The sequence below is a fragment of the Mastacembelus armatus genome, chromosome 21 (assembly GCF_900324485.2).
Source record: "Mastacembelus armatus chromosome 21, fMasArm1.2, whole genome shotgun sequence".
NCBI lineage: Eukaryota > Metazoa > Chordata > Actinopteri > Synbranchiformes > Mastacembelidae > Mastacembelus > Mastacembelus armatus.
In genome coordinates, this window is record NC_046653.1 from 12,415,729 (window position 1) to 12,437,566 (window position 21,838).

The 21,838-nt window shown below is 40.7% G+C and overlaps 1 protein-coding gene and 1 long non-coding RNA gene across 5 annotated transcripts in view; one reads left to right on the top strand and one right to left on the bottom strand.

The window, feature by feature from the left end:
* Positions 1-299: 299 nt before the first annotated feature.
* dip2a (disco-interacting protein 2 homolog A) overlaps positions 300-21,838 on the bottom strand; it is a 71,564-nt gene continuing 50,025 nt past the window's right edge. Inside the window, exons 6-40 of one of the 4 annotated variants that reach the window (XM_026294744.2) lie at positions 21,212-21,349; positions 20,079-20,120; positions 17,732-17,851; positions 16,519-16,716; positions 16,169-16,260; positions 15,886-15,996; positions 14,773-14,896; positions 14,583-14,692; positions 14,344-14,446; positions 13,729-13,793; positions 13,206-13,299; positions 12,530-12,649; positions 12,292-12,406; positions 11,522-11,661; positions 10,910-11,046; positions 10,729-10,809; positions 10,259-10,386; positions 10,020-10,134; positions 9,149-9,350; positions 8,917-9,017; positions 8,571-8,651; positions 8,225-8,342; positions 7,904-8,025; positions 7,590-7,701; positions 7,361-7,470; positions 6,957-7,087; positions 6,646-6,814; positions 6,040-6,210; positions 5,175-5,204; positions 3,793-3,854; positions 3,551-3,608; positions 3,253-3,327; positions 2,885-3,059; positions 2,615-2,738; positions 300-2,340 (exon numbers count right to left, since the gene is read on the bottom strand). In XM_026294744.2, the coding sequence (XP_026150529.1) occupies positions 2,088-2,340; positions 2,615-2,738; positions 2,885-3,059; positions 3,253-3,327; positions 3,551-3,608; positions 3,793-3,854; positions 5,175-5,204; positions 6,040-6,210; positions 6,646-6,814; positions 6,957-7,087; positions 7,361-7,470; positions 7,590-7,701; positions 7,904-8,025; positions 8,225-8,342; positions 8,571-8,651; positions 8,917-9,017; positions 9,149-9,350; positions 10,020-10,134; positions 10,259-10,386; positions 10,729-10,809; positions 10,910-11,046; positions 11,522-11,661; positions 12,292-12,406; positions 12,530-12,649; positions 13,206-13,299; positions 13,729-13,793; positions 14,344-14,446; positions 14,583-14,692; positions 14,773-14,896; positions 15,886-15,996; positions 16,169-16,260; positions 16,519-16,716; positions 17,732-17,851; positions 20,079-20,120; positions 21,212-21,349 (4,127 nt within the window). In that variant the 3' untranslated portion in view covers positions 300-2,087. The remainder of the gene's footprint in view (positions 2,341-2,614; positions 2,739-2,884; positions 3,060-3,252; positions 3,328-3,550; positions 3,609-3,792; positions 3,855-5,174; positions 5,205-6,039; positions 6,211-6,645; positions 6,815-6,956; positions 7,088-7,360; positions 7,471-7,589; positions 7,702-7,903; positions 8,026-8,224; positions 8,343-8,570; positions 8,652-8,916; positions 9,018-9,148; positions 9,351-10,019; positions 10,135-10,258; positions 10,387-10,728; positions 10,810-10,909; positions 11,047-11,521; positions 11,662-12,291; positions 12,407-12,529; positions 12,650-13,205; positions 13,300-13,728; positions 13,794-14,343; positions 14,447-14,582; positions 14,693-14,772; positions 14,897-15,885; positions 15,997-16,168; positions 16,261-16,518; positions 16,717-17,731; positions 17,852-20,078; positions 20,121-21,211; positions 21,350-21,838) is intronic. The other 3 variants (XM_026294746.2, XM_026294745.2, XM_026294747.2) reach the window with 3 other exon arrangements.
* LOC113123029 (uncharacterized) lies at positions 8,929-11,607 on the top strand. Its single transcript, XR_003294922.2, has 3 exons — positions 8,929-9,058; positions 9,177-9,384; positions 11,251-11,607. It is a non-coding gene; the product is annotated as an uncharacterized LOC113123029 (long non-coding RNA).

The following is a 21,838-nucleotide window of genomic DNA, read 5'->3' on the forward strand; positions in this document are numbered from 1 at the left end:
AACTGGTCTGACTCTGATGAAGACACATTCATGTCAAAGCATTAGTCCTATTTGTTTGCACTTTCAAAAGCAGAAAATTCAAAAGTGTTCTCCATTTTTTTCCCCTCTTCCTACGGCGATCTAGTCAGCTGGACTGATACGCTCAACTCGATCTGCTTAGTTTTCTCCAGAAGCTTGAACTAGACAGAACATTGTTCGATGGGCCCTCGGACTGTAGCATTTAATACAATATTTCTGGTTACTGGAGAAAGAACAGGACACAGGGATGTTCAGTTGCCAGTGAAGGAAAACATTTAACATTTCAAGTTAAAAGCACTTTTTTATTCATTAAGAAATCGTGTTATGAAAATAATGACAACTAACCATATATCAGACAAATGTATCTTTCCATATGTTAACAACAAAGTTTGCTCTTAAGGATTTGACACCTCAGCAGTCACCAGAGTGTAACCGCAGTCTCTTTGTGCGGGAAGTGTGCTTCGCCTTATCCTGAAGTGGCCAGTCCCCACTGCTCTTTCATACTATAAAAATGTTTGCAAGGTTTGTCATGTCTCTTCCCAATGTCCAAAAACAAGAATCAGTTTCAGAAAATGTTTAAGTTCACATATACACCAGATTCAGTTATGCTTCCTGTCATTTCCCCCCTCTCTATTAATAATTTACACAAAACCTGTACATACTTACATCAGGCTGGAGACCTGTTTCTGAAGGGAAGTACCCATAGGAAAAAAAAGGAGCAAAAATCAGTGAAGTGTGTCTTTACAAAGCCAATGTGATGAGATGGGAGGTTAAGGTGTTATTAGACACATGGTGAATGAAACTCATAACAGGCTTTGACATTCAGGGTCAAACCCATACCAATTACTGTTTCTTGCAGTCTTGTGCTATAAAACACATTCAACACAACTGACAATAGGAACAGACATTATTAAAAATATTCATGGAGCATGTTTATAACGGCTTATGCTAGGATCAAGTATATTCATCTTAGCCAAAAAGACTTTGGGTGCAAAAAAGAGCAGGATATACAATACCGAACCTTCTTCTGCATATTCCTGCACTATCCAACAGCTGATAAACTTGACAAAACTAAGTTAAACAGGAGCTGGAATAGGAACAGGCATGTGAAAAAACACTTAAGGCTTCATTTATAGAATTTGGCATGTTGCTAAACTGTATGCAACGATTATATTCCTCACCATCTCATGACTTCGAACGATCAGTACTTACTGCAGTCTGCAGCCATTCAAAGCAATCTTTCACATCACTCATACTGCATTCTGTTCACATTAAACAATAACAGTAATTGATTTAGAAAAGAACACGATTTAGTCAAACCACAACAGTATTTCTAAGCCTTTGGTTACTAACACTACCAACTAAAGTACTACTGTTGGCATGAACGAGTAACACCAACTGCCCCTCCTCCGATACCGATGCTGTGTGCTTTTGTGTTGATGCGATAACATGATCTGAACTGGGCAGGAACACAAAGGTCAGGTTTTCAAAGAGCTATGATGATGCTCACTGGATACTTTTTTTCCTGTGAGAAGCATATGACCTGTAATGGCACAGGAGGCTCTGCGAACAACAACTATATTCACGGTTGTTTCAACCAGGGTTTGGGTACTGGTGTCAGTCCTGTTCTATGGCACAAATATATGGCAAACGCAATAAACATTCATACTTTGGGAGATTGGAGAAGTAAATTATGTTAATGGCACAGTGTAGTATTTCACCTTAATCTGGTGTCCTGGGTTTAAGGAGCCTGAAGTTCTGTCATACATACAAAACTCATTTTAACAAAACCAGCACATCCTTTAGAACATTATTTGTTGAGGCAAGAAATCACAGGGAGAAACAGGCATGAAGTTTGTGTCTTACATCTCTTGGGATTTCTCTCTATTTTGCGTCCATGTTTTTTTCATATACTCTATTTCCTCTCTGTGAGCTGCAGCTTGTTCTCTTTCAGCAGAAGCCATTCTCACACTGGCTCTACGACCGTTACAAGCTCCGTATTTATTGCCCTGCTGACACCGGTAGTGTGATAAGCCACATGGAGGGGTAACCCTCCTTCAGCTGGACCCTCACATGTTGTAAGCCACATATATGGGGTCCAGCTGATCAGCCAGGAATCCGTCTCTGAGGTGCATGCGTTGCTTCTCCCCTCGGGAGTTGATGGGGATGACGCCAGGGTCAACCACCACCACCACCCCTACAATGAGGTAGTGCTCCTCCAAGACAACGTTTGTGACCAGGGCCACCAGGTCCAGGGCCTCCTGCTCAGATCCCTCCAGCTCCACAACCACCACGAGGAGGTTTGTCCAAGTGAAAACCGCACTGGAGGGAAGAACGGGGCAGAAAAAAAAGGACAATGAGACAAATCCAAAAAAAAAAAAAACATGGCAGGAGAACAGGAAGTGAGCATGGGGAAGAAGAGAACAAAGGTGGGAGACGACAGAAAATGAGAAGCCGAAAAAAGGCAGATAAGATAAATTACAAGTGAAGTTGATGTTGCTCAATATTTCAAAAGATAAACATCTGACTTGATAATGAATAATAGAAAAATGAGCAGTAATAAAATAGTGTTTTACAGCTAGAGTAACTTTCTTACCATTCAGCGATGCTTTTGTGAGAACGGATAACAGAGGTCTCGATGTCAATCGGGTGATACCTCATTCCCCTCAGCTCCAGGGTCTCATCAAGAGAGCCCACCACATAGAGGGCGTCGTGGCGCTCTGAGACATAGTCACAGATTTTTAGTTTTTGAGGTAATGTTTAGAGAAAAACAGGTTGTACTTAAGATTTTGATTATATATGTTTAAAACATGTGCAGCTTAAACCAAAATAAATGAAAGTTAGAGCGAGCACTGGTGTTCCTCACCTCCGCTGGCATCGGTCAGCTCGGTGCGCCGCAGGAAGCCCAGGTACCCCGTCCTCGCCCAGACAGTCTGGGTGTCGCCGAAGCTCAGCTTGGTGTTAAAGTGATCTGCATGCAGTGCCTCCTCTCCATAAACTGTGTAGTAGCCTGTGGCATTGTGAGGGCTGCTCACCCAGATCTACGCACAGAATGACAAGTGGTACCTGTTAACAGCTCAATGACAGTCCAACATAAAACATTACAGACATAAAAACAGACGTCATGGCAAATCAGCTGTACTGGCGACTGTAACCTTACGTTCATGTAAACGCACTGACCGGATGGACCCAGTGAGGGTCAATTAAAACTCATCAGATTACACTGTGACTCACCTCTCCTAGATGGGAGTCCCCCAAAGGGCCTTTAGTCTCTGTGTTGGCAATGATTACTTTCACTCCTGGAAGGATCTACAACAGCAGACACACAAATGTCAAATCAGACTCTGTTTTATTAGTAAGTACTGTATAAGTATCCAAGCATATAAAGCATATAAAAAATGAGTCTCATTGTTGGATTCCCCCAAATAGAACATGTAAGATAAGAACAAAATAAGGAAAGAATAGGTAGTAAAACAAGAGCAACCCTTCTGCAGCATAAAGCCATAGTTAACATGTTTACATGATGTCATACCTTCCCAGACTCCATTAGTGGTAAACTATGTGGTGACCCTCTCTCAACTAAGCGAACCCTGAGAAGTAAAAGGAAAAGAAAAAACTCCATGTCTCCATTTTCCTTACATTTCTCAGCATGTGCAGGAAAAGTTCACTTCATTTTGTTCAGTTGAAACTTTGACAACTATATTCAAGTAAACTCCTACATTGATAATGAAATTTAAAAAAGAGTGGTGATGGTGCTGCAGTGGCGCCCCCTACCTATCGTGTCGTAGAGCTCTCATGTCCACATAAACAGTGGTGGGGTCTGGTCCAGCAGTGCCCTGAGGAAGAGAAGCGTGACATGAGTCAATAATGTAACTCATACCACCCTGATATTAACAAGTGCTGCATGTTGCCTGAGTGGAAGGGAGGTAGAAGCTGCTGAGGAGAAAACTGTTGACAAAGCAGTGGGGCAGCCAGAAGCCAACAAGCCAGGCTACAATAGCTAGGACTCGTCTGACTCAGCCATGTAGCTACAGACACTGTAAATACCTGCAGAGTTAAATTTGCCTGCTGTAACGCTGACAGTTTGTTTTCATACAAATATAAAAAGAAGTTTACAGTGCCAGTTATTAGAAACCTACAAGAAATGATAAATTAACTAAGTTTCCTTCAAATGTTTATCTTCTGTAACCACAAAGGAACACAAATCTCAAAAATCTTCTAACCAAGCATCGTTTGCTTCTGCTGTGCAGCTGCTTTCTAACTGAACCAAGTATCGATTCTGGTTGTCAGATATTGATTCCTCCTGCTTTGGGATTTGTCATCATCACTACTCTAAGACTCCTCCACAGCACATTATGTTTTTTCATTGCTCCTTTGCCAGTGTATAGCCAGAGCGCAAGCTAAGCAATGAGCCGCTGTCTGTGAGGGCAAAGCCAGAGTGGGCTGATCCATTTTAATGAGCTGGGGGACACCAGCATGACAAGCAAAGCAGAGGTTTCAGCCAACCAGCATTTTGAAGAACATTGAGACCAAATCCAGATTAGTCTTTGCCATAAAACCGAAGCCTGCAAGCCTAATTAGGACCGCATCAATCACTAGTACCCAACATTTTCCTTCCTGAACCAGATTCAGCCAATAAATAAAGAGGCAAATGTGTGTGTGTAACATTTATGGAGGTGGAGTAATGAAGAGAAGTCGAAGTCAAAGATCAACAATCTAAAAGGGGCAAAATTAATAAAAGATAAAAAAAAAATAATCATGAGACTATTCATTATATAAATACCTAAATAACTGTGAATTCTATTATTTATTCTAAGTCTATAAAGTAAATTACTGGAAATTAAAGTTTTAATATTGGAACTTACTCAAAAAAAAATTGAGATAACACTTAAAAATTTAGAAAAAAACCTCCCCAAAATAAATGCACCACAGCACAGTTCATGCTGCCAGCTCATGGTATAATGTACTGTAAGAGCATGAAGCCAAGGCTTATCAGAGAAAACGAAAACCGAGACGAAAATCACTGAATTAATGTTAAGCACATTCAAACATCATGCAAGATAAACAAGCACACACACGAACACACACACACACACACACACACACAGACCCAGCAACAGCCTGATGAGCAAACGGCCACTCTTGTGCCACAGTACCTGCTCAGCCAGTTTCCCTAACCTGTTGGGCTGACAGGACAGGGCAGGACAGATAAATAAGACGTATATATATGTATATATGTGTATGTATATACACACAGACACACATGCACGCACAAGAAACACTCAAAAATTGCAGAGGAATGTAGGAAGCATTAAGACCGAACACTAAAAGAGAAAAAGAAATAATTACAAAGTCATACTGATCAGCATCCTCACATCCACAGAGCTCCACAAACTATAGATAAAGTCAAACTATAAATAATTACTTCAAATAATAAAACCAACAGGTCAAATGAGACATAATGTTTTCTACTTTTTGCAGTTGATTAAAACGTGTGTTACTGGCTAATTGTTTCCAAGTAAAATGCTTCTGTTACAGGATGTGTTCAGGAGTTGAAAATTAAAATGAGTTAGTAAAAAGTGATATGTAAATTATGTTTTCATTCATTCCATCAACTGATCAGGAAAGACACTAAAGGTTTTTTTGCTTGGTTACCACTTAGTTCAAGGTTACTGGAAAACAAGCTTAATTGTTTGGATTTTTTTTTTTAGCAATAGCCAACATGATAATGATTCATTCAATTATGTTTTAGTGCCTGTTTGTTTCTTGATTCCATACAGAAACCAGCTTACTTACTATTTGTTTATTTCCTTCTTTGGTAAAAATCTGACTTCATGTCTGTTGTACCCTTCTCATTTCCCCAATGCAGTTTTTCTTTATGTATTTTAGCCATCTAAGTTATATAAACCAGTAAAATAAGACACGTGCGTTATGTCACGTTTACATGAATGACTCTATAGATAATAACCATCATGGACTCTAAACCTCTCCATCCACCGATCTTTTCCTACTCCTGCTTACCTGCAAACAGATGGCCACGTTCACCCTGCATCCAAAGGTGGTGCTGACGGCACGTGGGGAGAGGCCCAGGTCTTTGAAGATCTTTGAGAAGGACTGGGTGAGTGTTATGCGGGGTCTCTCTTCTGCTACCACCATGCATGTGCGCACACAAGACAGGTTCACATTGCGCAACTGGAGATGGAAAAATACACAAGTTGTATCAGCACAAATAAAACCTTAAAGGAAAAAAACCTGTGTGAACTCCAATTATAAAGATAACGTAACACTGTCGATATGAAAAGTGAATTGTGTAATTGTGAAACTAGAAGCTGATTAGAGACATTTAATGGTTACATTTTAATACTAATACAAATTTTGTATCAGATAGACTACTCATTAAACCACAGAAATGATTTGTAAAAATCTCCGATTTCAAGTGCTGCAGATAGTAATCAGCACAGAGACACAGCGGAGTGAAGGGTTTCACCCAAGTGCCCTGACTTTGTCTCAGTAATCACGGTTCTGTGGCAATAGCACCACAGGGAAAGGAAGCAATTGAAGAAAAACACTTTTGTTGAGTTTGTTGCTACCCCTGTGACATCGTTCAACCATTGAAGAGAAACTGACCCGCAGTGCTTCTGTCTGTGAACCCAGGCCCTTGGTGCACATCTCCATGACTGAATATGAGCAAAACGTGACACGCACTTTGTACTGGCTGACTGCAGAAAGCCACAGAGACGCATTTGTTTCAAGCTCCAGAGGGGGAACTAGGATCGACTGGTGACCAGAGTACACACTAAAACAAAAAAACATACATGTCAGTGGAAAGACTGAGAAGGAACTCATGGACCAAACAGTTCCACAAAGATGGGCCCTTTAACTCTAATGGTGTTTTTCTGTTTTTACCATCATTTGTTTGTTCAGAGCTGCTAGTTTACCTGCACAGGCACCAGAGAGCGAAGCCAAGGCCACAGTATGGGTCCAGACAGATGGCGATCTGCCTGGACGGGTAGAGCTCACACTGCAGCTTGATGGAGCGACACAAGGCACTGGTGGCAGCGTGAGACATCTAGAAGATATAATGTGACAGTGAAGAGGGTCCTTGAGTAAAATTAAATTTTAAAACAACTCCTCCTTCACTCAGTCTAATTCAGTTCATTCGCGGACACCTCAGCAGTAAGTATATGTTTGCGTGTATCTTAGAGCTTTCTCCTTACAGAAACCTTAACGTGCTTAAAACCTTGGACTTATAGCAAATATTTTCCTGTAGGAATCATATGAGGACAGACTGTAAATATCTAACATTTCTTAAAGTTGGCATTAAGAAATACAGCCAACATACTTTGACCCCAGCTAGGATGCCTGTTGTGGATACACTGAAGTCCAGGTAAGCTAACATCTCTGGGGTCGGAGGTTTGTACATCTGGGGACTCTTCTTCCTGGGCAGGTCATCTGGAGAACAAACAGAAAACAGATGAGGAGAGGTTTTAGCAGCTACAGAAAACATACACTTAGGTAAAAACCCATACTGTTAGCAGGAAGCATAAACTCAGTGTGTCTGCATAATTCACCTGTGTCCAGCACCATGGGCCAGCTCTTAATGTCCACAGCAGCAGCAGCCTCTTTGGATTTCAGCAGCTTCATTATTGCTTGAGTGGTCAGGACACACACCGACTTACTAACCTTTAAAACACAAAGTACAGTATTACATACATACACATATATACATATACATATATATGTAATCAAAGTATGTTTTCAATATTTATATATGTGCGCAGTAAATGGAATTAGTTTTATATTAATTTTATCTACTTATCTACTATTGAACGCATTCACCAGGTTAAATTAGCATTCTGATGCAGGTCAATGGACTTTGTGTTACCTCAACAATCATCTTGACAGTGGGTAGGGTAGTAGCCAGGTTCTGAGGATGCGGAGGTCTCACAGTAACTGGAACACAGCCAGCGTACAGGCAGCCATAGAAGGTGGCAATCAGGTCAATACCTGCACATAAATGTTTATATTTAACAGGAGTGCATTTTGCACCTTGCGATGACAGTATAAGCTTCAATGAGAGCCTTAGATCTCTGTTGGTGTGCGATTATGATTAACTTACAACTAAAGACAAAAGCAGTGACGACACACATGTGATACCATGTCCTAGAGGGCAGAACTGAATTAAGGTAGCAGCAGCACCTCTTACCTGGCGGATAGACAAGTGCCACATGGTCACCAGTGTTTAGGCGTCCCATCAATGCTGCAGCCACCCGCTCTGCCCGCTTGTGGAGCTGCAGACAGGAAGCTGTACTAGCCACAGTGCCCTAAAGAACAAAAAATAAGAACATAGTAAGCACATTAACTGTATTATCCAAAAACAGGCATTGCTTTCTAATAGTTTAAACAAAAAACACTTTCACAATTGAATTTCAAGAAAATGTACTATATCATAACACAGGTATGTTGCTATAATATGGCAAAGCTTCATGCAACAGGATACAAGATTATATCTCTATTCCTAAGTAAGACCCTGGTAAACAAAGAGGATGTACCTTAGCATTAAGAACAAGAAACAGGGGATGGTCTGGAGTGGCCTGAGCTCTCCACTGTAGTACATCCTGTATGTAGAGAAACTATTGGGGACAGACAGAAACACGTGTTTAATTACAGAAAAATCAAAGTAATTAGACAAATCTTTAAATGAAGAGAAAAATCAATAAACAAACATATGATGGGGTACAGTGTATGTGAAGCTGGTCAGAGTAATGAATGATGAAGGAATCCACTCAAAGTGACATCAAATCTATCTTCATATATCTTTTGCAACAGAGACTCAACATGTTGTGTGGTTAACCCAGTGTGGGTGAAATGAGAATGACTATACTCTATCATACGTGCCTGGTCATTGTCCTCTAGTTGTGCCACATCTCTCCCACAGGCCTGTGCTATCCTCTTGCCTGCCACCAAGTTGCCCACTATCATTGAAGCAGGACCGACTTCTGTCCAGCACAACCATACATCATCACAAATACACTTTAAAGTTAGTAATTAAAATAATCAAGGAATCAAGTAATTAAGTCTTTGTGCCACATCTGTTTCTAAACCTGAACCGTGACATCTGGTGGACTACCTGGCTGTTTTTGTCTTGGTTTGGGCAGGTTCGTGACACACGTGTGAGGGCACATGAGGACATTGCAGGGGTGCAAGGAACCCTCTAGGAAGCGCTGTTTTGTCTCAGATATATGGATGCCACCCAGAGGAGCCTTAGGCAGCGTATTGGCAGGCACCAGCGCCAGGCAGTACACCCCAACCTGGTGGATGCTGTCAATGGCCTGGAAACATAAATAATCCAAATTAAGATAAAAGGTCACATAAGTGTTTCCAGCTTTAAGTGGGACTTCAAAAGACCATGGGGGTAGTTATATATTTTTTGTCAACATTAACTACGAACCACAAATACTTCACTTTCCCTACAGCACTGAATAACTTCCCTTGAACTTAAAGATTTCAGAATTAACCTGTTAGACATTTGGCACAATGTTACTCTGTGGGTGGAAACACACTGTATAGTGCATTCAGAACTGATTAGTATATGCTTTAAAAGTATTAGTTCTACTCCAGCATATCATGTAAATACATTAACACAATGGTTTTGAAGTTGATTGTCATACCTTGCCAGAATGTCCTTGAACATATTGCAGAAGAAAGGCTTCAAAACCTTAACTGTAATTGTCTCTATTAGCAAGAACAACAACGTAACTAGGACAAAAATAAAGAAAGCACACTGGTTCCCTTCATGCAAGATGGTTTTCATTTTGAACAAATAAATACTAAAACCAGTGTTTTCCTACACTAATTAATAAGTTTATGATATGCTGTAGAAAACAACCAGGAGTAATGTTATGTGTAGTGAGTATACACAGTTTGCATGTACTAAAAGAAAACCTCTGTTAGATGTCCATAAAATGTGAAATGTGACCAAAACTGTGCACAGTCAGCACCTGAAGGACGCGGCTCATCCACTGGAAGCTGTCTTCTTCAGAGGCGTCTGGCCTCTGCTCTGCCACAACAACGATCCTCTCGTCACGAAGCACAGACACAGAGAACACCGCTATCCTAGAAAACACATGTTGTGTGTCTTGTTACTTTATTAGTACAGACATTGGGTGTGAAGGACAACAGATATGTAGATAAGTGTCACAAATCAAAATTCTGAATGTGTTTCAAACAGCTCTGTTACCTCCCCCTGTACACAAACTTCATGGGCTCCACTGCCAGTGCTGTAGCAACTACATCATCAGCGTTGTGTCTCCTCCCACTGACCACCATCAGCCCATCCATCTTCCCAACAACAAACACAAGGCTGTCCTGATGAGAAACAAAGCACATACAGTTAGGATAAATGGATTTAACCAGTGAGGTACAGTGTGCATCAATTCAATGTGCAGTTTAGCCTTATAACATTGATGAACAAAGGATTAATGAAGGCTTGAAAATCATCATCAATCTCTTATTATCCTTGTCCTTATAGAAAGAATACATATTTAACAATGTTTAGTAATTCATGTCAAAAGGTTGACATGCCATATAAGCTGTGGTGCCAAAACTTCAGCAGGGGATTTGCCATGTTTAAGCTATTTCAGAGCTGTAAGACAAACATCTACATACAGGAAGGTGAGATGGTTTCAAAATTAATGAGCTGGAACTTACTGGTCCGACAAAGCCGAGCAGTGAAGTCCTGATGAAGGGTCTGTCACTAATGGGAACTCCAGATGATGTTACTGGGATGGTCTGCAACAGGAAACGCACAATCATTGCCTCTACTTAAATAGATACTGGACTAATAATATGCTTTCTCTCACCTGAACAGTTCTAGAAATGAAACACTAACCTCAAAGTTGCTCTTGGTCATGCCTGGGAGGCCGTAGTAAGCTACACCAGTGCTACCCGAGCTCAGGCAGATTTCTCCAACCTCATCTGTCTGACAGAGATAAGGGGTCCCCTCCACCCGCACCACACAAACCACAGCTGTAGACACATAATTACAACAGGAGAATTCAACATCAGAACAATGAAATATAATTTATTGTACTGTAGAAGTCTATTTTTTTTTTGTTTATGGTGCTTTATTCTCCATTTGTTCACCTGTTCCAATATTTTATAGCATAATTGGATTTTGATTTGTTTTATTATTGTCAACAAAGTGCTTTGTGCTTCTGTTTTAAATGGTAGAAAGAAGAGGACCTTGACTGTCTATTGTGCTGTTATAAAGACCAAAGAGGCAGTAAACACTGAAAGCTGAAGACAGATGAAGACAGCATTACTGCTCATTAGGGGACATCTGGACAATGAGAAGTTTCTTTTCGACCAGATCCTACAAAATCTGATCAGTTCACCCCCCTTCTCTGTATTAACACAAATAATGTCTTTCACCTTTTTTCTGTTAGTATCTTTTACTCACTAGTAGCAGCAAAAGCTTAATAAGCAGCACAGTGCACTGTACCTCCAGGCATGACCTGTCCCACGTCCTGCACTGTAAGAACAGAGAGTTTCTCCTCTGTGTCCACACGGATCACGCTGTGGCTCAGCCCACCCATAGAGAGCACGGCCTTCCCTGGAGGAGGAACGCCCATTTCTGGAGGTCTGCAGGACACGCACATTATTACACTATACTTCTAACTACTGAACATATATGGGAAGACTTCCACAGCTGTCAGAAACAAACACTGTCACTCTTCACTTCTTTCTTTACTTCCTCTAGTGAGCATCTCACAGTTTGTATGATTATGATGCCACTTCTGTCTTAGTTGGTTAAATACAGTTTATACTTTAATTAGCTGACTGAGCTCAGTAGATCATCCTTATTACAACAGTATTAACATTTGAAAAAAAAAGCAATATCACTGTGGTAAAATGTGTTGACTATGTGAATCTGTGAGATAAGCTCTTTGGTTCCATTATAAAATTTCTACACTGTCACATATAACTGAATACAAATGGCATTTCTCTTTCTCATTCTTTTTAAAAATAGACCCAGCATGTGAATGGTATTTTTAGTCTCTCTGTCATCATGATTCTCTGCCACAACAGAGCTCTGTGATCAGCAGAAAGCTGTAAAATCTCACACAGTCTGTCCCTGTGTTAGGGAAGAATCCTCTTCTTCTCCCTGCAGTATCCAGCTGATGCTGCAAACACGGTGTGATGTAACAGCACAGAAGTGCAAAGTGGGGGCAGGTTGCTTTGCTCTAATAAGTTGTAGTAATGGCACCTTACCTGCGGATGGCGACAGTCATGGCTTCTGAAGAACTGGCACATGGACAGATCACCTCAGGTCGTAGCCCACGTGCCTGAAACACGTTGAGGAAGGCATCGCAGGACGATATGGACCCTGTGGTAATGAGCACGCACACACACAGATATAAAAAAAAATATATATATATCTCAATGATAATTTCATGTGGGGTGTTTAGTAGGGTTATTTTATTAAATGTAAATCTGCAGGTGGACTCACATGGGTTGGCTCCATCGGCTACAATCAACATGCGCAGTGAGCTCAGGCTGATGTCTCTCTGGTCTCTTTGGGCCAGCAGAGACCAGTGCATGTCCCTTGACTTCACCACTGCTACACGCGCTGTACATGGGACACAAAAATAAACAGACTAGCTGACAATGGAATCATCATATCAGACAAGAAAACAGCTTGAATTTTATTCAGCACTGCACACCTCCTGTCCTTGACCTCTACTAAGCTAATACAATTGAGCTAGAAATCAATGAGTCCAACACAGTATTGCATCAATCCATCAACCCTTGTCAAATGTGCAGTGAGAATCAAAACTGTTTTGAGAAACAGACTCCCTCCGGAAGTTATACTTTGTCATATACAGGCTTACAGACACGAGACACAATAAAATGTTACCATTAAGCAAACTAAAAATGCATTTTTCTCAAGATACTTTCTTGTGAAATCCTTACCCCTTCCTGTATTTCTCCAGTACCATACTGTAAGTTCTGTATGACACGATGGACAATAACAATTGCTATGATTTTCTATCCTTAATGGCAACTAAACAAAACTATCTACAGTTTAGATCAAATTAGGTTTGTTTATCCTGTACTAAATCCCTCTTCAGAGAGCTGCGATGCTGCAAACAGAGTGAATGGTGAAAAGTGACAAGTGCCCTCACCTTTGTATGTGTGAACCTTTTGTATCCAGGAGAGGGGGTTGACTTTCATCAAGGAGTAAGGAATGCTGATCACATGCATTCGATTCATTACACTCTGCCAAAAAAAAAGTAAGTACCAGATAAGCACAAAAATATGGCGGAGGTGTATTAGAACTTAATTATGTCAACAAGCTGCAAATCATGACTTGATTATATCCCTTATTAGTATGAGCATAAAATCAGCATTAAGAATTCAAACATGTAACAGCAGGTAATGTATGTGGTGTATGTAAATTCTACTGCATTTGAGACCAGTTAAAAGCTGGTTATGCGTTGGACGATACTTAAATGTTTTTACAGCTTTCAAACTCTTTAGTTAGCCCATCAGGACTTCAGTTGTTTGAATACAGACTGATAAAGCCCTCATCTGAGAGAAGTCAGTCACATAAATCAGCAATGTATCAGCAAACAGAACATAGATCTCTTCATTTTCTGATTATATAACCATCCTATTAGTTTTACCAGAGGGTTTAATACTACTCACAGTGAGAACACCGTGCCATAACCCTGCTTCTCTCTTGAAGTCCAGGACATTGGTTATGGTCTCACCTGCAAATCAAAAATGACATTTTGCCAAGTTTAAGACAAGTTCTGTAATGAATAGTGAATCCTGACAGTAGGAGTCCTGGCTTAAGTGAAGCACCAAGCTACATTGCTGAAGCAGACCAGGACTGTCTCTTGGGTTTAGTGCAATGACAAGTTATTTAGCGTAACTGGGACACCGGAGGATAGGAGGCACCTTATGTTCTTTTTTCTTTTTAGGCAGAGCTCACCAACCTACTGAGCAGCTACTTTTTGCAAATTACACTGTAATTACACATTGATAGACTCTGTGAGCAATGTGAAGGAAGAATTCAATAATATCATAGATTAGAAAATAAAATGTTCAATGAGTGTGCTCTGAAGAATAAGTAAGAATAAAAAATACTGCATAACTTACATTACTAAAGCTGGTCTTTATTTATTCCTCTTACTGTTTAGCAAACACTAACACCAGCTAAATGCTTTTCTCCGTGTTAGAGGAATAACTAAATCATGATGAAAACAGAGCAAAATAAAACATAAACACTTAAAAAGTCAATTTAAGTGTCCTCCTCACCTTCAGTGTAGCCGCAGGCCTGTGTGAGGGCATGACAGTGAGCCAACATGGCAGAATGGGACACTGTGATCCCCATGGTGCTTCCTTCTTTGCTGGTTTTATACTAAAACATTTAAAAATATTTAAAACATAAATTATATCAAACAGGAAAACACCTAATGAAAAATGCACAGAATATAAATGAAAATGTAATAAACCTATCTTTGTTTTACAGGCATCATCAATGAAACTACACTTACTTCTATGTAAGCTATGTCATTACTGGCTTCCCGTATTGGAGGATGCCAGTCTTTTGGAGGCTTTACAACATGCTTTCCATCTATCACAAACCACAGCAACCGCGGCCAGCCTGCAAACAGACGTGTCCTCGGTTCAAATTAACAGAACTATAGAGATAGACCGTCAATGTGAAATTAAAACAGGCTGTACCTTTAAAAGTTGCTACCTCCCCTGTCTGTGCTTTGGGCAGGCCTTTCTGACAAGCATCCGTGGTCAGTGCCAACGTGACACCGCAGCTGCCCAACAGAAAGCCAATCTGTTGACTTCCTGCATCCTGGGGGACCAAAGAGTATAAAAAAAATCACCAGTTCATACAGGCAAATAGTATCAGTCACACCATGATCGAGTAGAAAAACAATAAGATTGAGAACATAAAAGCTTTAGGAAAAGATGCACTAAGGGACTGTGGGAATTGTAACAGGGAGAGAAAGAATGACAATGACTGAGCATTGCACATCAAAGCAGCAGCGGGTAAGAAAACAGAGTGACGGCCAATCACTATTAAAAATTATACTGCTGAGCATCAAAGCCCGATGATAGCAGGAGTGAAGCCCAAGACCTGACACGCGCTCACTCATATTTGATTGGCTGTGCAAATTAGCTTACATCTAGACTCATGCTGAGCAAACCACACTGTGCAGAAAGGCAAAAAACATGGGAGCTGCTGGATGGGAGGCTGAAAATAAATGAGATGGAGGAGAGACAGAGAGGAGTAAAGGAAGACAGAAAGAGAATGAAACAGGGTAAGAATGAAAGTGAGAAGAAAATGGAAGGTGGTTGGTAAATGATTGATTTTCAGACTCCTGAGAACAGTCGGCTTGTGCTCTAATAATTCATTTCACTTCAATCAAATCTCAGTAATTACAGCACAGCATCTGCCAACAGCGTGTTTATAAAGGGAAATCAACAACAGGCATTAATACCCACCCTGTGTAACTAACGTGGATATATTTAGCTCAGTTTGACTTTATAATTGTTTGAAAACTTCAAAGCATTAAAATACTTGGTAACTAGAAAATCTGAAAGATAATGCTGCAGTTGTAATCACATTACCAGGACACTAGATGTTTGTTGACATAAGCAGCAATGTTAGCAGCAGTTTCCACGCTGGAACATGTCACACTGGTCAAGTTTGATCTCTCCTTCAATCATTTAGGGGTTAAATGTCCAGCAGGGGTCACTACTGCTCTTTACTGGATGAGCTGCACAAAAATGTCAAAGTTCACACATTCCCAGGGGATTGTATTTTGTTTTTTCCTTTACCTTTCTGGTTAGTGGCACTTCAATAGGCACAGGTACTAGCTCTGCCAGGAGACAGCCGTAGAAGGCAACCATGAACATCACTGGGTCATTGTTGGGGAACACAAGTGCAACCTGCAAGTGTATCACGGACATGAGTAATGCAGTATGAAATGCTATACTTGTATTTGGAAAGATGCAACAAGACGTGAAAACATAATGACAATAAAGCATAAGGATGCAGCCTTCTCTTGGGGTAGTAATTTGATGTAAAGGAATGCAACATTAAGACCATCTCATGACTTACTCTGTCTCCAGGCATAAGCAAAGGCTCATTTCTGGTGCTCAGCTTGTTAAGAAGAGTGTAGGCTAGTTTCTGACTGCGGGTCCACAGTTTACCTACATAGGAGGAACACACGCTGTCAGTGTTTCTTTAATTTAACAACCCCAGACCCACAACTTAATCCTTAAACACACAAATTAGCTTAGTCTGACAGCAGATCAGGTAAAAAGTATATAGAGACCAGCACATGCACTTTCCACGTCCATTATTCAAACGCAGAAAACCTCAAAGAATAAATTACAAAAGGTTATATTGTTTTCCTTCTCCATTGCTATTGCTATTTGCTGGCCAATCATTAAAGAGTTGATACCTACCGTAGGTGAGTGTGTAGACTGGCTTGCCAGCATTATCAAGTGCCGTCAGACAGGGACTCTTGGGCTGTGTTGTTCCCCACCTCTGTAACGCTGCCGGCAAAGAGGGAGGCCAGTTGGTGACCACCCCGAGAGGCTCTCCTGCTAGTGGACTCATCTGCAGGCCTTCTGGTTTTGGCTGGTTGGGATCTGGCTGCTGGACTAAATACACAGGGAAAAGAACGGGGCACAATGTGAGGGTGAATTCGGTGGACATTTGTGCAACAAGGCAGAATAAGCTCCATTAGCTCTTCGTGTAGGGGTACAATACATGCTATTTGAGATAGACATGTCTCTATTTTAGGTTGAGTGATGTACATAAAAACGGCAGATCTGTGCATTAAAGAAATCTCTTAAAGGAAAGCATAATCATCATAAAGGGAGGGCAGGACTGAAGGACAATGATAAGGGAGGGACTGAAGAGGAACAGCTGGAATATTAAAGACAAAGTGTTCTATCCTTATCGGTCTTGGCTGTCAAAGATATCAATTCCTGAGGAACTTCAAGCTGCTGCTTATTGAAAGGTTTCTCTCTTCCTTCAAGCAGTCAATACTCTTCTCTCATACTCTCCTGAACTCTCTGATAAGTGAACTGGCAAGGTGGATTCCCACCAAAAACAGGAACAGATCATGTTCATCATCCTCCCATTTCAGCTTTGTGTGTATTTTTCTCCTCAGGCAAAACATTGGGAGGCTGCCCAATGACCAGCTGATGTATTACTGTTCTTGTTTTTCATTTGTTGTTTATTCAGCCTTGCAGAGTACCACCCAAGCCTATGATGGGCTGATTGAAATGGAGGAAATGGTTGGACAGGGTGCCACACTGTGTGCGTGTTTCTCTACCCAGTACTCCCTAACCACTCCCACAGCTCACCTAATGGTCCCAGCTCCAAAAAGAAACAAAACAAAAAAACAACGACTGATTAAAAAGTGTATTTTGGATCTTTATTTATTTACAAGGCAGGCCAATATCACATTGTTATATCAGCTGCAACAAAATTGTGACAAATAATCAATACTGTACTGAAACTGGAAAACACCAAAAGCTTGAAAAATCCTATCAGCTGATGTGCCTGTCACACTCAAATTTATTTAACTGCTGAAGGCTCTGACCTCCATGTTTTTTTGCAGGTTATTGATTAAACAGAAGCAATTTGATTACTTTTAGTCCAGCTTACCATCCAAAAGCTCCTCAAAGTCATCGACAAAAAACTCTCGCAATGGTGGCCGCTTTGGTCTCTTCAGAGTGTTGAGCAGCTGCTGGATTTTAGAGGACACGCGACTGTTCACTGGTACGCCTACACAACGAGATTAGAGGGGGTGAAAAGGGGAAGGGGGGGGATAAAAATGGTACAACACAGGTATGGAGAGAAATATGGAATAAAGGTGGTAATAAATGCAGTGGAAGAAATGGAAGGGGACATAGTAGGGGAAGACATGAAGACAGACAGATTTGATGATGAGGTAAGGGGAAGAAATAAAGGGAGGAGAGAAAAAAACAAAAGAAAAGGTCAACTAGCTGTCACTCATACTGAGGCAAGACAATAAAACTGTCAACCATGAGGTCTGCTACATTCACCTGGAGGTCAAAGGTTACGGTCTTTCAGTCAGGAAACCTTCACAATACTGAAAAACCTCAGAGGCAAAATAAATCAGAGAACAAGAAGCAGTCTCACCTGCTGTGTAGCAATAAGTGATGTGTCTGAAAATGTGTCTGTTTTGCTGAATTCTGGGAATTATGGGAGGTCAAAATCATCTACACCACAATTGAGTCAAAATATATGAATATCCTTAAATATGCTTAAACTGATAGCTGTGCACAAGAAGGCTGAACTAGAGTCTACCCCAAAAGCAAAGTTACAGAGATGTGGATCTTTGTAAAACTTGAATGTCAGGAAGGGAGAGCGAACGCAAGAAACAACAGACTTGAAATGAGAGAAAAGAAGAGGTGTCCAGTTGGATTTCTCTCCATTTTAGACATGGGCATGTGCAGAATATAATCATCATCAGACAAACATTTCCTCCTTATGATTTCACACTTAGTTCAGGAGGGGGGTAGTTTGTGACAGCCACAGGAGACAAAGGCCACAGCTGCACACAGCTTGCCTGATCTATCTTACTATAATAAGCCTAGCTAAGACAGACTCTGCCTCCCCATGTAGGGACAGATGTACTGGGAGTAGACATGTGGGGGTCAGCACAGCACCTGATGGGCTAATTAGAAAAACCCCAGCCACACAGGGCAACATCTGAGGGCCCTGAATCCCACTGATTCAAGAGCTTTGTGGTCATTAATTTCTCTAATATTAATGTATGCATATGTAATAAGAACTCCACAAAGCAACTAACTGAGAATGTCAGGATGCAAATAAATGATGAGGCTGCTATTCTACATTATGTTTGATTTAAACAAATCCTATGAACAGTCAAAGATATGGGATGTTAGTCCATATCTCAAGACTTTCTGAATTCCCTACCATGTCTGAGGCTCTCAGCCAAGATGTACCTAGATGTGATGTGATGATGTGATGGGACATTTTTGGGTGCCTTTCTGTGCACTCAAAGTTGTAAATGTGAATGCATGTTTATCTCTGTGTGTTAGCCCTGTGACAGACTGACAATATGTCCAGGGTGCACCCTGCCTCTCTCACAATGTCAGGTGACATGTCACTCCTCCCAACCAAATCTGGATAGCAGAAATTAGTGGCAGATAAAGGATGAATGCATGGAACATGTCCCCCAGTGCAACAGTGTCACTGTTTCTATTTTAAATAAGCTTTGGATAACAACAGAGCAATGGCACAGCAATAACACATACACAGCCAATATCTGCTAGTAGGATTAATTCATCATTGGTTTTGGTCTTTTCATGGGATTCAGTAGAATCAGTAGACAGTAGAAATATATCATCAACACATACAGTATCTGTATCAATGATTAACTATTGATGAAACCAAAGTCACTGCTGCCCTGTCTACATTAAAACAGCAGTCGTGCTGCAGTACATGGCTGCTGTCAAATAACCCACTGTATAGCTACAGGCTAACAGGCCGGCATCACAGAGTGCAATGAGAAATAAAACTGACAAGTCTTAGTGTTTCAATGTGACAGAAGATCCAGTTTGTCAACATGACAAATATTCACAACTGTGAATAAATAGATACACCTGTCATGGAAAAGACCATTTTGCACAATCTGCCTCAACATGATTATTTTGAAGCGCATTTAGTTAACACATTAACACACACACGAGTAAAGATGTTTTAGATGTTAAAGCCTCTGCAATACATTCAGCTGCACACGCGCGCACACACACACACACACACACACACACGCTCAAAGGACTCTAATGACTGAACTCACTGCAGCTTTGCATATATTTATGTAAAACACACATGGTATGAACAAGATCCGACAGCATATTAGAATGCAGAAATACACATGCACAGAAAAAACACAAATGCACACACAGCAGAGTGCACATAATGCAGACTGCCACAGAGTTGGAAGAACAGTTATAAATACCATGCATTAAAACGAGGGATCCTTCACCTCTCCACTCACAGCCTGGAGAAGAGATACATCAGGACATTAATATAGCTGTCCCACAAACTTTGTGTGTGAGATTTCTGTGCGAATGCATGAGAAATTACAACACAGACAGGACTCTTGTCATTTTTTCAGTAACCTGTGTAGGGAAACTAGCACAGGAGGTTTGGGTTTGAAAGTACTTACCGCAAATACCACATACCAAAATAAAAGAAATAAAAAATAACACTTTGCATATTTTTAAAAAATCCCTTTATGTGTCAGCCAGGTGAGCTGGTTTCGCATTTATCAGCAGTGAAAAACCTGACAACACACACTTCTTCTCAATGACAGAAGACAGCAGGAATGTAATGACTCTGCTGAAGCTGTGTTCCAGTTTTCAGGCTGCTAGCTTATGAACACACTGGACATTAACTCAAAGCAGCATCTCAGCTCTGATGTTCAATGAATGAAGACGGATGAGTTACTGAAACACCCTTGTACTGCTTTTATGGATTGGTTGACCTGACTGTCAACTATGGCAACTTACTGTAGATAATAAACCTGATGCATTTACTACACAGACATCTTGATTAAGATCATTAATGTCTTGACTAAATTTTAAAATGAAATCCTGAAACAAGTTAAAAGCTAAATTGATATTTTATGCCTCATAATGACAGTATGCTCTTGGTTTAATTTCACTGGTTATCCATCTGTTCACTTAACGGCATCTAACTGTCAATAGTGCTGGCAGTGTTGGGTGAATACTAGACTAGATGCCGTTTGAATGATGAATGATGTTTGGAGGCTGTTCATTTTAAGATACACTAACAACATGACAAGAACGTGACCTCTAATAATTTGGTTTACGACCCATGACTCAAATACATTTCATTTTTGTTTTTATTAGTTAAGTTCATAAAATATTAAGATAAAAACATTTTTTTGTTTGTTTGTTTTTATTTATTTTTTTGGGAGGGGCAGCAGAGAGGTTCGCTGTTACCACGGTAACACAAGAAGGTCAGTCAGCAGCTTGTGCCAGTCTGACTAAGACAGAGGGACAGACAGCAGGGGAGAAAGGGAAAGGAAGGTGACCGTGTTTGTGTGTGTGGAAGTAAGAAACTCACCATCTGCGGTCTCCATGACACTGGTGTGGTGGTTGTAGCCGCGGGAAACGCCTCGTACTGAGGCCACCTGGGACCGCTCCGCGTGAAGTGAGGAGCGCTCCGACAGCCCCGTGACATCGGGGGGCGTCGAGTGGTTATCTATGATGAGTGGGGTATTGGGGATTAAAAGGTCAAATGCCAGGCCTACTTTAGGCTCTCACAGCTAAATGAAATTCTGCTTTGAAAGTTAGTAAATAGATTGATCTGAAAGACTGGAAATTTTATTGAGAAGCTATTCACCTTTTTTGTTATCTGTAACATGATGCGGCGACTTCCTTAATCCAGATTATTAACCCTAGCGGGAAACACTAAAACACTATCAATGCTATATTTTTAATTAAGTCAATAAAAAAAGCTCTATGGTTCAGCAAATACAGCTGGAAATAAAATAATAGACACTACACTGAATTGCCAAGCTTTAATTTGGGTTTGCATCACTGTGTGGGAAATAATAGCCCCATTTAACACATACATCAGTGCTGTTAAAACAATTAAGGGGTTTATTTATTATTTTGTGGAAAAAAACCATTTGCAGCCAGTTGATCCACTGACATCACCAGACACTTGTATCTTCCCAAGTAAGACAGT